The 15,680-nt window shown below is 37.8% G+C and overlaps 1 protein-coding gene across 4 annotated transcripts in view; it reads left to right on the top strand.

Annotated features, from left to right (window-relative positions):
- duox1 (dual oxidase 1) overlaps positions 1 to 14,760 on the top strand; it is a 32,976-nt gene extending 18,216 nt beyond the window's left edge. For 2 of the 4 annotated variants that reach the window (XM_030976269.1, XM_030976270.1), the window contains 19 exons: positions 736 to 914; positions 1,456 to 1,574; positions 1,968 to 2,126; positions 2,556 to 2,675; positions 3,051 to 3,184; positions 3,809 to 4,072; positions 4,550 to 4,772; positions 5,146 to 5,239; positions 5,522 to 5,697; positions 6,152 to 6,272; positions 6,749 to 6,999; positions 7,779 to 8,009; positions 8,358 to 8,501; positions 8,854 to 9,135; positions 9,653 to 9,882; positions 10,283 to 10,441; positions 10,874 to 11,029; positions 11,849 to 11,977; positions 12,418 to 12,540. In XM_030976269.1, the coding sequence (XP_030832129.1) occupies positions 736 to 914; positions 1,456 to 1,574; positions 1,968 to 2,126; positions 2,556 to 2,675; positions 3,051 to 3,184; positions 3,809 to 4,072; positions 4,550 to 4,772; positions 5,146 to 5,239; positions 5,522 to 5,697; positions 6,152 to 6,272; positions 6,749 to 6,999; positions 7,779 to 8,009; positions 8,358 to 8,501; positions 8,854 to 9,135; positions 9,653 to 9,882; positions 10,283 to 10,441; positions 10,874 to 11,029; positions 11,849 to 11,977; positions 12,418 to 12,540 (3,294 nt within the window). 4 annotated transcript variants of the gene reach the window in all.
- Positions 14,761 to 15,680: the final 920 nt, after the last annotated feature.

Here is a 15,680-nt window from a genome sequence, read left to right as displayed (position 1 = left end):
AGGCAAGATATCGTACAATCAGTTAGTACCACTCTTTACTTACAATTTTTAGGATTTCTGATCTCAAAATGAAGATTTCCAGACCCTTATCGGTAAGTTGATAATTTTTCGGAACGGACGCAAATAACTGCAAAATTTGCCGATCTTTTGTCAATATTTTCACAATTTCGCACCCAATTCTAAAGAAAATTTCGTTTCAGGGTAATTTTATGACCCTCTTTCCATTGGTGATATCAGATTTTCGAAATCTTACCGATTTTTTGAGAAAGCGAACTTTGGTCACGCGCGAACTTTGGTCACACCGCCATATACTAATTAATGCAGAGGCGTAATAAGAGACTGATAAAAGACGGGGCGGAGACCGTACGGACGGATCGAGGGCACGGCATATACTTGGGCAGCCCTGTGTGAAATACACAATGCATTCCCTTTTTAAAGGATTCTACAGTTCCGGTGGAATAATCTGGAAGATGGAAAGCGATCTAGAGCGAAAGCTCAACAATATTTCCAAGAAAGTTGAAGAAAGAAAGCAGTAAAACTGGTCGAAATGAGGAAGATGCTCGAGACAATAAGAAGTGGAGGAGGGATTTTTATCATGGTGCAAAAGTCAGTAGCCCCTTGTACATGTCGTAAGAGGAAAAAATGCTAAAATAATGATGATGATAACAGAGTTCTAAAATATGAAAAATACATCCGTATATTTATCATGGCTTAAATGTTTCGTTTGATTGATAGGTTTTGGATAATCTGGCCAGAGTGTATGAGAATGACATTGATAAGGTAGACATCTGGGCTGGAGGTCTATTGGAGACCACTAGCAATGGACCAGGAGAACTCTTCAGGTTCATCATTCTTGATCAGTTTGTGAGGTCAAGAGATGCTGATCGGTTCTGGTTCGAAAATAACGTCTCTGGGTAAGACTCTTTTGTTTAAATTATTGTAACTCAATTCTACATCACTCTCTACTTTACCAAATGTTATTTACTGTATCTTCCTCCCTCAACCCCCTCTTCTTCCCTCCACCCCCTCTTCTCTCTCTCTCTCTCTCTTTCTCTTTCTCTCTCTATATAATATATGTCACCGAACTTCCCCTTCTCTGTTTCCCACTCCCACCACTCTTCTCTCTCTCTTCATCTTCCTCCCCCTCCACTCTCTCTCTGTCACCGAATTTCCCTCCTCTCTGTTTCCCACATCCACCACTCTTTTTCCTCTCTCTGATTCCCCCTCCTCCCCCTCTCTCTCCCCCTCTCTCTCGCTCTCTCTCTCTCTGTCACACTCTCTACATCTTTGTTTAAATTTGTTATCAACCTTACTTGTATATTTTATATAATTATATATTTGTTAAATCTTTCTCTTAACTTTGAAATATCACACCAATATCACATTATAAAATGTCTCAAACCCATCGCTCAGTTTCAGTTATGTTCTCCTGTTTGCCACTTTCCTCTCTTGTAGCCAATTCACTAATGATCAGATTGATTTCATCAAGAAAGTTAAATTGTGGGATATCATTGTAGCCTGTACTAACATCAACGGATCCAGTCTACAGAAAGACCCATTTCATTACACGCCAGGTAAGTCAACCAGTCAGAGGTCATACTCACCTTTTATCTGTCTCACGATTTATTTAGCTATGTAAGCAACTCCTAAACGATGCATCAAAAGAGTTATCATTCTTGTCAGCTTCCCAATTTCTTCAAAGTACTTTAACCGACAATTCTGACATGTTTTCTCTTTCTTTTCATATCAAAAATTCCTGGAAATCCTCACTTGGCCCATCTCAACAGCTTGTTGCATCTCAATGCTTTACACTGACCTCGTAAAAAATTCTGAACATATTACAAGGCGCTACAATATAAGATGAAACGGCCCTAGAATAGATTTCTTAAAAAGTCTTTGAGACCTTGATCACCTATTTGATAAACCTATGTTAATACATGACACCTTGACCCTGTTTCTGTCTCTAGATGATCCTTGCTATGACCAGCATCCATTCGAGGGGGAGAACCGAACCATCAGTGAAAATGACATGGAAAACTGTACCAAGCTCCAAACCTTTGACTACTTCGAAGGTAGTGAGGTGTCATACGCTCTGTCCTTCCTCGCCCTCGGTATCTGGGTTGTAGGTGAGTAACGTCACTGGTGACTGATATTCTTGACGAGGAATGAAATCCAACAAAACAAAGCCAATCATCCACTAGCGATACTCTTAGCAATAGATAGGTATACACCTCTCTAAGAACATTGACTGTGGTATGTGGCATTGTGGAATCCTCCCAAAACGCACATGCTCTAAATCTGTCTGTCCAAAATTTGTGAAAAGCTGTAGACCAAGACATTATAAATAGAGAAAAGGGGAGGAACAGATGGAGTAAAAAAAAAAAGGTAACTTCAGTCTCACCAATATTCCTACGTCTTCGCATCAACGGGAAGAATAGATTAAAGTATTATATTTTATTAGAGTCTCAGTTTAAGTCTTCATAATTATATTAAAAAAAAGGATAATGAATAAACATGTGATTGAAATTGTTATATTTTGAACCCCCTGTGCCTAGGTGTTGTGGCTGTTCTGCTCATCTTGGCTCACATCAGGCAGCATAGTATCCAGGAAGCTCGCAAGCTACAACACAGGAAAACTAGGTCACGTGATCCAAGTAGCCTCAAGACCTATGCAGGTAATTGGTCCTTATACGAGAATAGTGTGTCTGTGTGCGAGTGCTTTAGATTTCTTTTATATTGGAAAATTTACGTGTGGTATTCACCATTATATTCTGTCTCTATCTCACTTTCTGTCATGTTCTCTGTCGCTCTTATTCTCTGTCCAAATAATAATAATAATAATAGCTAGTTCTTATATGCTGACTTTGTCTCCGTCTTTTTGAGCATTATTGTGATCAAAAAGAGTAATGAAAACAATGAATATCATCGAATAGCAAAATCTTGTATTATCACTGCATGACAGTTTCATTATAATAGAAGACACGATGTTCCTAATTTCTTTTTTATAATTAACAAGGAAATTACTTTTTGTGCTTTGACTATTTATCTAGCTGCTGAATGGTGCGGTAAGAAAGAAGGATCGAGACAAGTCCAAGTCAAACTTGGACCAGGAAAGAAGATCCGAATCACGAATGAGCGTGGTAACAAAATCTTAAGAACTGTTGACCTCACCCACTACACCAAGGTAAGCATTGCGATTCTGACTTCTTTGCCCTGCCCTCACCATCAACTTCGCTCCCAAATTTAACCGCACTCAGGTGGCGTTTGCTTAAAGAACCGATACTTTATACTTTATACTTTGTAATTATGCTGCATTATTGTAGAGCGCTTAGAGACTTCTGACAAAGTAAGTGTTAGGCGCTATATAAGCACTGTAATTATGTATTTATTTATTTATAAAAGCTAGTTGCTATCGCAGTATTGCAGAAAATCGTCAGTACAGATTAACAAAAGTGTGAAATAAATCGGTAAAACGGTGAAGGGGACAGAGACGTCGATTGCTTTTATTTAAGATCATTGTTCTGCGACCACTACGAGACCTTCCTTAAGTTAGGTTCTTCTACATTTATGCTCCTTCTATCACGACGCTTCTGTGAGATAAAAGACTGACATTACTAGAGTAAAAATGTAGTATATATTTTATCATTTACGTAGAATTAGCATTCTATCTCACACTTTCTTGTAAATCCAATCAATCATTTTTTTTTGCCTTTGTATGCATTTGTTTCGTTACATACTTTGCATAAATCATTATAAGCGCAAGCCCTATTAATGAAATCATGACGTCTACATCGCGTTGTTATTTCAGGTCGGTTTACTGGTATCCCCTGACGGTAAGCGTCGTCACCTGGTCGTCAAGTTCGATCGCGAATACGACATCGTGTTGAAGTTCTCTGACCCCGATAGCCGTCTGGAGTTCATCAGCGACTTCGAATCCTTCCTTGGCAGTGAAGAGGTCGGTGTTGGACGTGAGAGGCAAGAGATCGGAGAGAAGGAACTTCTCAAGGTTGCCGTCACCAAGGAACATCGCACCAAACTTCTTGAGAAATTCTTCCTGATGGCCTTCTCCCAGGTATGTTATGAGGTTGTCTTGTTTCCTTCCCTGTATTTTGAATTCTTCCATGTATTTTGTTTTCTTTGAGGGCTTGATAGATCAAGACTTTCCACTCACTGCTACACCGTGTTCTGTGCCGTTTGGTAATTGTAGATCTATAATCAGTGTTATTGTGTATAGGGATCGTGCGGTTCTCGAGAATATCCTGGCTTTATATCTATCCGGCGACTGAAGATCTTAAATCAATCAATGATGTTATTCCTATGTTAAACATTTGTCTACACTCGGGTCGAAAGAGACAAATGAAGTTAAAATGCATTGCCTCAACTCTATCACCGTAAGTCGAAAGAACGAACTCTATCTGCAGTGTCCTTACTAATATACAATTCATACATGAACTTAATAATGTATACGAATATTCTCTGTAAGCTATTATGTCTTGTATCCAACTTGTCTTCAACTTCTTCATCGACCTTTTCTTCTGTGACTGAACAGGCCTTCAAGCTTGACTTTGACCCTGAGAACCTGGAGAGCCTGAACAACAAGGAGACCAAGGACATCCTGGAATGTGAGCTCACAAAGACAGAATTCGCCGATGTTCTTACCATGAAACCCGACTCCCTCTTTGTCGAACAGATGTTCGAGCTCGTCGACCAGGACAACAGCGGATCAATTTCATTCAGAGAGTTCCTTGATGTCATTGTCGTCTTTGCAAAGGGTAAAATATCCCCAAACCCTTTTAATTTACAATGATACATAGTGTCGTAGTTATATTCCTGTTCCCTCGCCCATGAATGATTGCAAGTGTTATATGAGAAAACAGAATGAATTCTTATTATCGTAATGTCATCATCACGTCAGTAACAATGACCTGAATGAATGTCATGAGATGTAGCCCCTAAACAGAAATCCGATAGAAACGAATCTCAATGGTTGACCATAATATTTTTCGTTTGTAATTTAAGGTATTACCTAGACCAGCGGATTTTGTATTGCTGAAAGATACAACTTGGCAGAAATGTTATGATAAACCCTAGCGATTCCTTTTGAGACTTACACCTTGTTATTATTCTTACCGTTTCCTCGATTAGGACAACCTGAAGACAAACTGAAACTGATGTTCAACATGTATGACATCGACAGGTCTGGTCATCTATCCCGTGAAGAGTTCAGGCAGATGTTGAAGTAAGTTACATATTTCTTGTCTTTTCTTTCCGTTAATCCACACCATTAAAGGAGATAACTAGTATCCTTCCAAAACAATCTAATCAATTGTTTGACTTCAGATGTCCTTGGGTTAAGAATTAGAGATGATAAGGTTTGCTCACTTGGCAAATTTTTGTTTTAAATTTAGATGAATTGGTAGACATTTTGTAAGTAAGGTTAAAATTCCTCCATTTTGTACGAGTTCATCTACCTACCGCTCTCCTAGTTCTAATGTTCGATGGTAATAAATTATCTTTCTAGATCTATGATGGAGATGGTGAGTGCTAGCGTTGAGGAGACTGATCTTGACAAGCTGATCCACGATATGTTCCAGAATGCTGGCCTTGGAGACAAAGAAGCACTTTCCCTGGACGACTTCATCGCAGTCATGGCTGAACATAAGGATGAGCTAAACAATGCTAAACTCGACATCGCTGGTATGTCATCATTTTTTTTCTTCCACTCATCATGAGCTGTTGAATATTATAAAAGAATATTAGTAATTATATTATCACTTTCGTTGCCTTCACTATCACTTGCATCAACCTCTCCCCCTCTCTCTCTCTCTCTCTCTTCTTCCTCTTTCTCTCTGTGTGTCTCCTTCCATTACTTTCACTCTGACCCTCACCTCTCTCCCTGGCGATACTCCATGTATCGCACCTCAATCTCACTACCGTTTTGACTCCAAACCAACACTAAACTAACCCGCTTCTAGGCCATTCATATTTTGATATGTTTGATATGTTCGGTCTGTTTCCAATCTGGTGTTAATCGCCTTAGTGTGACGGAGGTGTTCCCCTTGATACTTTGAATAAACAAAGATCAACTACTAATTCAAATCAATCAGAATCACTTTGATTTCACATTCACATTATGTTTACCCCCTTGCAGGGAACATTCCGCAGATAGCAGGTCAGAAGGATGCTGGACCCCCTGGTCGTGGGGCTGCCACCGTCATCAGGAGAGGCAACCTTAACTCCCGTGCCCGACAGACTATTATCCGAGCTTACAAGTGCGTTAATAAATCGATTCAATTCAATTCAATCTAATTATTTCCAATCATGTCCGTTGTCTGTACAAATACACACTCGAAGATTTTTCTAGACTTGCTTGTTGTTAAGGTGTATCACACAGTTGAAACATTTTACAAACCCATGGAACAAAGCTAACAGAATAGACCGTTTGGCCATTGACAAATAGTCCAAATTATTTGATCAATAATAGTCTATTATTGATCAAATACAGGAATATGACACCGAATACAAGAGAATGCTTTATTCCATTAGACTAAATTGGATTGATCAAAGAAAAAGTGTCAGATGTTTGAACGATTCTTCACATAACCACACAAGAATCAGTCTACTGATTCCATAGCACAATCATTGGCTACAGAAGACAACGTCGTTTTTATCAGAGGCCGTACATTTTTACTGAATGCTATTGAAATCTGTATACATTAATGTCTCTTAAACCTCTTTGACCTGATAGGGACCGTGACCAGGCAAGTACCAAGGCTAACGGAGCAGCTAAGGGTGCTGGTGGTAGTGGTGGAGGGGTGAGGAAGCGTGCCCAGTCTAAGAGTGTCCGCGTTGAGACAGTCCAACAAGAAGAGGCTAAGACTCAGAGCAGCAAGGCTTACAACACAGTTGTCCGCTTCTTCGAGAACAACCGACTTCAAATCTTCTACGTTGTTCTCTACTTGCTTGTTCTAGCTGGAGTCTTCATCGAGAGGGCTTATTGTGAGTGAACATGCTTACTGCGTGCGTAGTTGTTTCGTGTCATGGGAAAGATATCCGCTATTATTACATAATTGGATGTGAGAACTTCAATATTATAACACTCTCAAACTTCCCCTGCCCCATGGAAGAAAAATAACATTTATAGCTCAAAACAGTTCATGGCCTTTTACCCTGGCCAAATAGAGGGACATATAACATTTCGAAATCCATTTGTAATGGAGTTGTTTAACTAACCCTGTCTCAATGGAGAGACGTATACAATTTAGAAATCCATTGTAATGGAGTTCTTTAACTAACCCTGTCTCAACGGAGAGACGTATAACATTTAGAAATCCATTGTAATGAGAGTTCTTTAACTAACCCTGTCTCAATGGAGAGAATATAACATTTAGAAATCCATTGTAATGAGAGTTCTTTAACTAACCCTGTCTCAATGGAGAGACATATAACATTTAGAAATCCATTGTAATGAGAGTTCGTTAACTAATCCTGTCTAAATGGAGAGACATATAACATTTAGAAATCCATTGTAATGGAATTCTTTAACTAACCCTGTCTAAATGGAGAGACATAAAACGGTTTGTAATTCAATGTATTGGCATTCTTACCTTGTCCAAATGAAGGAATAATAACAGTGGGTGTCGTTATGCTTCATATGCCTGCCAAGAAATTTGATATTATTATATATTGGCGGTCACGTGATAAAATATAATAGATAAAAGATTCCATCTGCTTTCATAGCACTGATCTTAATTTATATCACAATTTTTAACACACAGACTACTCTGTCGAGCGTGAGTTTGCTGGTCTTCGTCGTATTGCTGGTTTTGGTGTGTCTGTGACTCGTGGAGCTGCCTCGGCCATGATGTTCACCTACTCGTCCCTCCTCGTCACCATGTGCAGGAACACCATCACCAAACTAAGGGAGACGTTCCTTCATCGTTACGTCCCCTTCGACTCGGCTCTAAATATGCACAAGTTAATCGCCATGCTCGCTCTTTTCTTCTCAAGTAAGAGCGATTTTTTATTCAATTCGTGATTAAATCCAAGGAAAAGTACCCAATGCAAATAGGTTATTCTTAATCCTTACTAGTTGATTTTTGACAGGAACATCTTAGTTTGTATCTATCAATAGTTAGTATATACAACATTGACGCTGAATGTTAATGTCTAATTTGCCCATCAATTACATACAGGAAATAACAAAACCATGAGCTCTATGTATATGTGTGTAATTGTTTTTAGAGAACACACATACGATTGTGTAAATTACAGAATCTGTTTTAATAACACGCTGATAAAAGTAACTGTTACTGTTATTGCGTGCTAATAATATCTTTGTGTTATTATAATTTCAGTCATGCACACCATCGGCCATTCCATCAACTTCTACCACATCTCAACCCAGACTGCTGATGATCTGACTTGCTACTTCCGTGATTTCTTCCACCGTTCCCATGAGCTTCCAAAGTTCCACTACTGGGCCTGGGGTACTATCACAGGTACGTAAACACCCCCTTTCAAATTTTTCAGTTTTCCTCGCAGTATTCATAAGTATACTAAACTAGTATTGCGGTGCGGTTCCTTGACTTAGATATAGTGTGTCACGATAGCTCTGTTATTCCTTTTAAGATGTTACAATTTACAAGAGATACGTTTTTCGCTTCGGTCAAATTGAACAGGTCAATTTCATTTCTTGTATCATTATAAAAAACAAAAAAGGAAGAAGATGATGACTGTGGGTGGGTTTGAGTGGTAGAAATTGGTCCGTTTTATAATGGATTTGATTGTTAACCTCAATAACTAAGGTATCAATGATTTAATAACTATTTTTCCTTCTCTCTCTTCGTTCAGGTTTCACTGGTATCCTCTTGGTAATGGTATGCACCGTCATTTACACCTTTGCCTTCCAGTATGCCCGTCGCCGTGTCTTCAACCTGTTCTGGTTCACCCATAACATGTGGATCATCTACTTCATCCTGATGTTCCTGCACGGCTCTGGTCGTCTTGTTCAACCTCCGTTCACACATTACTTCGCCCTGGGCCCCATCGTCCTCTTCACCTTGGACAAGCTGGTCAGTATCAGCAGGAAGAAGGCAGAGATCGCTGTCACCCGCGCTGAACTCCTACCATCAGGTACATCAAAGGGCGAGGGGTACAAGGAGACCATTGTCTCTCTTTTCATCCGCTAAGAAAATTTCACCAACAGAACTTAGGGGGTCAAGATATTGACTGGCTACACCACCGGGTACCTCATCAGCATAGTTCTATGGCAAAGGGGGAGGGAATATGAATACTTTGTCAAAATCTTTTCTTTGGGATTAGCCCAAAGTTCTTGGAAAAGTTTCGAAAAGTGTTTCCACAATTTTTGGAGTCTATTCAGAAAATATCAAACATCAAGCATACTCGATAAGATGTCCTTTTAAAATGACCCTTGACATTACCAACTTGATGAAACATCGCTTTCTTGATGGCAGTCCTTCATCTCCTTTGTACCGAAAAAGCTATATTTGCAAATCAGGTGGCTATTTAATGATCCGATGTGGCTGTGGGAATAACTACCAATGTATTTGCAGGAATAAAGTTTAGGGAAGCTGCTGAAACGATATGAATAAATGTTTGTAATATTTACCTCTTATATTTCAACTGACAGATGTGACCATGCTTGAGTTCAAGCGCCCTCAGGGCTTCGAGTACAAGTCTGGACAGTGGGTCCGTATCGCCTGCAAGACCCTGTCATCCAGTGAATACCATCCCTTCACCCTGACATCAGCTCCTCATGAAGAGAACCTATCCCTTCACATCAGGGCTATAGGACCATGGACCATGAATCTCAGGGCTACCTATGATCCTAACGTCGTGCGCGAACATCCTCTACCTAAGGTACATATTTTTCTTGGTCACCAAGCATATGCCCCGAGCTTCATTTCCGTCATAGATATAGGGCCAGAAAAGGAAAGGAAAAGGGGTTTTAGGTTAGATTTAAGGCTACGGTGAGGGTTGTGTTTGCTGCAGGCTTTAATTAGGGCTAACGTCTGGAATATGATTGAGCAAGAAGAAATTGACACCCTGCATGTGTTGTAGTACCATCGTCTGATGTTGTCCAAAAAATATCCACAATGTGCACCCCAAAAAATACATTCAACCAGATTTTAATGAGAAGATTAATAGTGAGAAAATTGTCTAATATACAGTGATCAGATAATCTACTACATGTACTCTTCATGCCCACCAAGTCCAAATACATATTATTTTATTCTTGTTTGATCTGTATTGATTGTAGTTGTTCCTTGATGGTCCATACGGAGAGGGTCATCAGGACTGGTACCAGTATGAGGTGGCTGTGCTGGTAGGAGGGGGCATTGGTGTTACCCCATTTGCCTCCATCCTCAAGGACATCGTGAACAAATCGACCATCGGTGCCCGCGTTACGTGCAAGAAGGTGAGTGTGTCGACGTGTATCTATCTGTTCATGTATTCAACCTGTTAATATTACCCTCATTTTTTAAAATAATCTTTTTACTTCATTTTGTAAGACTTTATGGAAAATTATCATTTGTGCATATTTTTATTTCGGATTTTCTGTTCATTTGGGGGTGGGGGAGGTGTAGGGTTGAATTAACCAACGACAACATTTTGAATGTTTTGAAACAGAATACAACTGATACTGTATCTTATCACAGTGGAAATAGGACGATGCATGGGGATTTTCTGAAGCAAGACTATAATAAATACGTGGATCTTTGATACATTTGCTAATGCATCGATAATGGTATCTTTGAAACTCAATAATTTCTTACATAAAGTTCTAAAAAAAAAGAGACTTGAGAATTTTTCAGACACATGTGACATTTAATCCTTGTTATTTCTTCAGGTCTACTTCATCTGGGTGACCCGTACCCAGAAGCATTACGAATGGCTCACCGACATCATTCGAGATGTAGAGGACAATGACACAAATGATCTCGTCAGCGTTCATATCTTCGTCACTCAGTTCTTCCAGAAGTTCGACCTCCGAACTACTATGCTGGTAAGTCTCTCCTGTTTTTAGGCGTTGGTTATGGATTTATGAAGAATATATCATGATTAAGGGACTTAAAGCCCCACTGTCCTACTTGTAGCTACTTGCTCCCTCTATATAGAAAACTTCTCCAATCGGTGCCTGTTGGTCTCCCATGATCCTCTATTTCTTATGTTATTTGAGAGCTGAGTTCATGAGATAGCCACCTGTCAGTGACCTCGCTGTGTGGTCTAATCCCTCCTAGCCACACTAGTGTTAATAAGCTTTAAATAAAAATCCAATAATTTGAGATGTAGTTTTCTTTTTCTTCTTAATTTATGAGTGTGTATAGATGCATCCACCTTTTGGTTCTTAATTTTTTTAACATTTAAGAAAAAAGTATACTAAACTAAACTGAACCGAACAGGAATCAAGCAATTGCTCAGTGAGCAGAATGACTATCTATTCACGAGTTTGTTCCAAATACCTCGGGGCGACTCTGAACACCCCGAAAAAGAGATTATATGTGTAAATATTGACGCTGAGGTTTATCCTTGTCTTAATGGAGAGATATATAACAAATATTATTTCTAATGTAATGAAAGTTTCATTTGATCACATGCGTATGATACATTAAGCTTCCCATCTAAACAAATATTTTAAAGTTTGTGCATCTGTTACGAAGATGATTAATTTCATTGACCATTGACGCTGAGTATTATCCTTGTCTTAATGGAGAGACATATAACAAAGTAACAAAATGAGTAATGATATTCATAATCTTTAATAATCTTTGATATTTCTGTCCTTGATTAATTCCAATATTGTTTGTGCCCCTTTCCCCTATAGTACATCTGCGAGCGTCATTTCCAGAAGATCTCCAACCGATCTCTGTTCACTGGTCTCAAGTCCATCACTCATTTCGGACGTCCTCAGTTCACTTCTTTCCTTCAGTCACTAGAGGATGAACATCCTGGTGTAAGTATCTCATTATTCTCCTTGGCCAAGCATAGTACTTTTACTCCAGGTTAAAATCCCGACTTAGTGGGTAGATTTAGTCCACTGATGCATAGTGCACCATGTGCCAATTTCTCCATCCTCTAAAAATTACCAGTACTCTGTAACTAAATGATAAAACAATCATATCGTTTTGACCTAAAAATCGTTTCTTGACTGGATTATTTTATTGATTGGTTAACGTCATCTTTACAGAATTTAAAAAAACTTGATACTTGTTGCTCCATATAGTTGTAGAATACGTTAAAGTGAAACTCCCCAAAAAGATAGTTTGGTGAACGAGTATATATTATCTATACTATACACCTCTCGTTATATAGTTTAGATAACATGAATCCTGTCTTCAATGATGATCTTCTTCAATAATGATTCTAATCAGAGTACTCTTTGTGTCTGAACAGGTGGGAAAGATTGGAGTGTTTAGCTGTGGTCCACCAGGTATGACTGGTGGAGTGGAGCAGGCATGTGTAGACCTTAACAAGTTCGATGGAGCAGCCTTCATCCATCACTACGAGAACTTCTAAGGATTGTATCCTAGAACCAGCACCTCAAATGACGCGACAGCGGGAACATTCGCACAGAGGCTTAATACCTTGCGTGGCTTGAAGAACCGGGGCAACTACATATTTATTGCAAGGGTAGGCTATGCCCGTGAATGCATTGATCTTTACCATGTGTCACGCATAGTAATTAATCGCTATTTTTCATTTCAAATTTACTTTATCACGTAGTACAAAATAGATACAAACACATTTATTGAATATTATAATATTTTATACGTTCACTAATGACTGTAACATATTAATTTTAAGAACTTTATGAGTAGGACGGGAGTCTATACATTAGGACACCATAATTACCGGAGGGTTTTTTCTCATATTTTTTCTCACACTTTTTGTATGTATTTGGATGGCCAATGACATGAAAGAATTCATTGTTTAAATCAAGAGAGCTTGTATATGAGATCTGAGATAACGTATTTTTGTATAACACTCTGAAACTTGTTCTATATAATTGACTGAATTTAAAAGTACTACATGTATAGCAATCTACTTTTGTACAAGTATTTCACTTGATATTTTGTTACGTTGTGCATTGTCCATAAACGTTGGTACTTATAAATGAGGGGTGTGTTGTGGCACCGTTGAGACTTTAGTGTAGATATCAAAGTAGACGTAGCTTGTGGATTAAAACAGACAAAATATAGCAAAAGAATATTACCAGGGGGTGTTTCACAAAGATCCTGTGTTGGACTTAACAATTATGGAAAGCCGTTAGAATCTTTTGAAAAAGTTATTTTAAAAGGCATAAAATGTTGATTCAAATCATTCATATTTTCTATTACAGTATCAACAAGATTTCATGTTCTTAATGTTGAATTTATGAAGAGTCTCAAATACTTGAATTTTTGCTTTTGAATATATTTTATCTTATCGCTACAAATGGCTCTCCATAATTTTTAAGTCCAACTTAGAGTTAAGTTCGACCTAGGATCTTTGTGAAACCTCCCCCTGATATACTATCAGAATTTTACCGCATTTTGAGAATGATGTTATTAGGTGGAGCATTCGTTTTCGTCGTTCTGTGTTCGTTTGTTGACACTAGAGACATGAATTGATACCTTTGATGCAGAACGAATGTAGGCGATAGCAAAGTGTATATCTGGTATATCAGTGTTGTTGCTAAATCCGACTTCGTTGTTGAATATTGTAACAGACTAAGATTGAGTGTATGTTTGAAGAATGAAGTTAGCAAAGAATATACGGATAGGCATATTCATGTTTTGGGTGATCGTGAATGAAAATCTGAATTTACCTATTAATAGTTGAAAAAATGTAGTGATAGCATTCATTTTTAAAGAAACTATTGTTAAAATGTGTTCTTGTATGTCCTTTTTGTATGTTTCTGTGCATGGTGTGTATTGTTGTGTGAATTTGTAGCGAGATTATTATCAGGCCTACACGTGTATGGCTACCCGACAAGGTGTATTAAAACAAAGAAAGCATTTAAACTAAAAAACAGCTTATATTGCTTGTTGTATATTGGGAGGGTACACAAAAATATCATGTTCAAGAAATCACTGGAATAACTCCTTATTGGTACGCAGAATTAAATGTGATCGGTTGTACAGTATTTCGGTTTTTAAACCGTTTTTTTACAACTAAACAACTCTCGGTAATAAATTAATATTAATACATTTAGCTTTTTCGATACATAACCTATGTGCAATTTTTAGCTGCAAAGAAACGTTTTGTTAATAGAGACCACTTTTTAAGTCATGCATGATTATATAAATCTCGTCTTTCAGGTTGAATCATAACAATGAATAGTTGATATCGACAATGAAAACACATATCAATTTTTGAGTGATAGAAATGATTGTGCATTTTGTTTAGAAGTAAAAAGATATGTATATATTCATATGACATTTCATTTAATAGAGTTAATAAATAGAATTGCATTTTTAGCTTTCAGAAGCATTAATGTTTGTGGTGTATGTCAACACAGAAATAAACGACTAACAAATAAAAGTTACGCCTATTTGAAATAAGCTATGAATATATGTATAACCAGATTTGTTTATATTTTGTTTGTCTTCCCAATACGGTCTAGTGAAAACGTATAGTTCAAACTCTATGCATAAAAATGTACATACATATGTGGAGAACGATAAGTTCGCTTTTTTGTTTTGTTTATTTTTGTATTTTTGGATGGATAAATAAAAGGATTTTTTGTAGACGATACATTTTCATATTATGTTTCGAAGTGCTCCTTATTTCGTATGAATCAAGCATTCGAAAACTACAACTAAGAAACCACCTTGTCACATTTCATGCTGGGTTCGTGTGTGAAGATGATGACGACGACTATGATGACTACCACTTCGAATGCGATGAACTCGCTGATCTCCGAAAAGTGAAGGGACAACAACAGAGAGAGAGAGAGAGAGAGAGATAATGATGTTGATGGGTATAACGATGATGAATGTAATATGATGAAGATGATATCAGATATTAAGAGACTCTAAAAAGGCAGTTAACCTTTGTGCTTCAAACGTGAAACTCGAAACTTAAAAAACGGAAAAACACAAAATACTAAAAATAGATTACATTAAAATATGCATTTTACATTCTTTTGTAAAATTCAGAAACCTGAGGCATACATAACTGCGAGAAGAGAATTTTTTCAAGAGACATTTTTAAGGTAGCAAATGAGGAATTTCTGTGATACAGGGTGGATCTAATAATTCCACTTTTTATACGGCTGCTCTTTTTTTATGGCCAGGAAAGTATACAGCAGTAAATTACTTAAAAGAGAAAACTCACTCGTTTTCAAGGCTCTGAAATAGTTCCTGAAATTTCAGTGATTACATATCAATAGAAGCAAACCTGAACTCAATCCTTGAAACTCGGGGATGCTCATACAACGAGTGCATTTCACGAGAAGACAGTTCATTTGCATGGGAAAATTTGGAAATTAATTACTCATTTTATCTGATTTATTTTGACAAGAACGCACAAATGGGACAAAGTGTGTGGTGTATTTTAAGAAACATAAAATACATAAAACATACTGAAGATGAAATAGCATATTGATGGTCCAAGTCTGTAAGATATACTGGATAGAATTTTTTAAAACAAATATCTGACTTGTTTGAGCTAAC

This window comes from Strongylocentrotus purpuratus, unplaced genomic scaffold (assembly GCF_000002235.5).
Source record: "Strongylocentrotus purpuratus isolate Spur 01 unplaced genomic scaffold, Spur_5.0 spur5_scaffold_9, whole genome shotgun sequence".
Lineage (NCBI taxonomy): Eukaryota > Metazoa > Echinodermata > Echinoidea > Camarodonta > Strongylocentrotidae > Strongylocentrotus > Strongylocentrotus purpuratus.
This window is presented reverse-complemented; position numbering and strand designations above follow the sequence as displayed.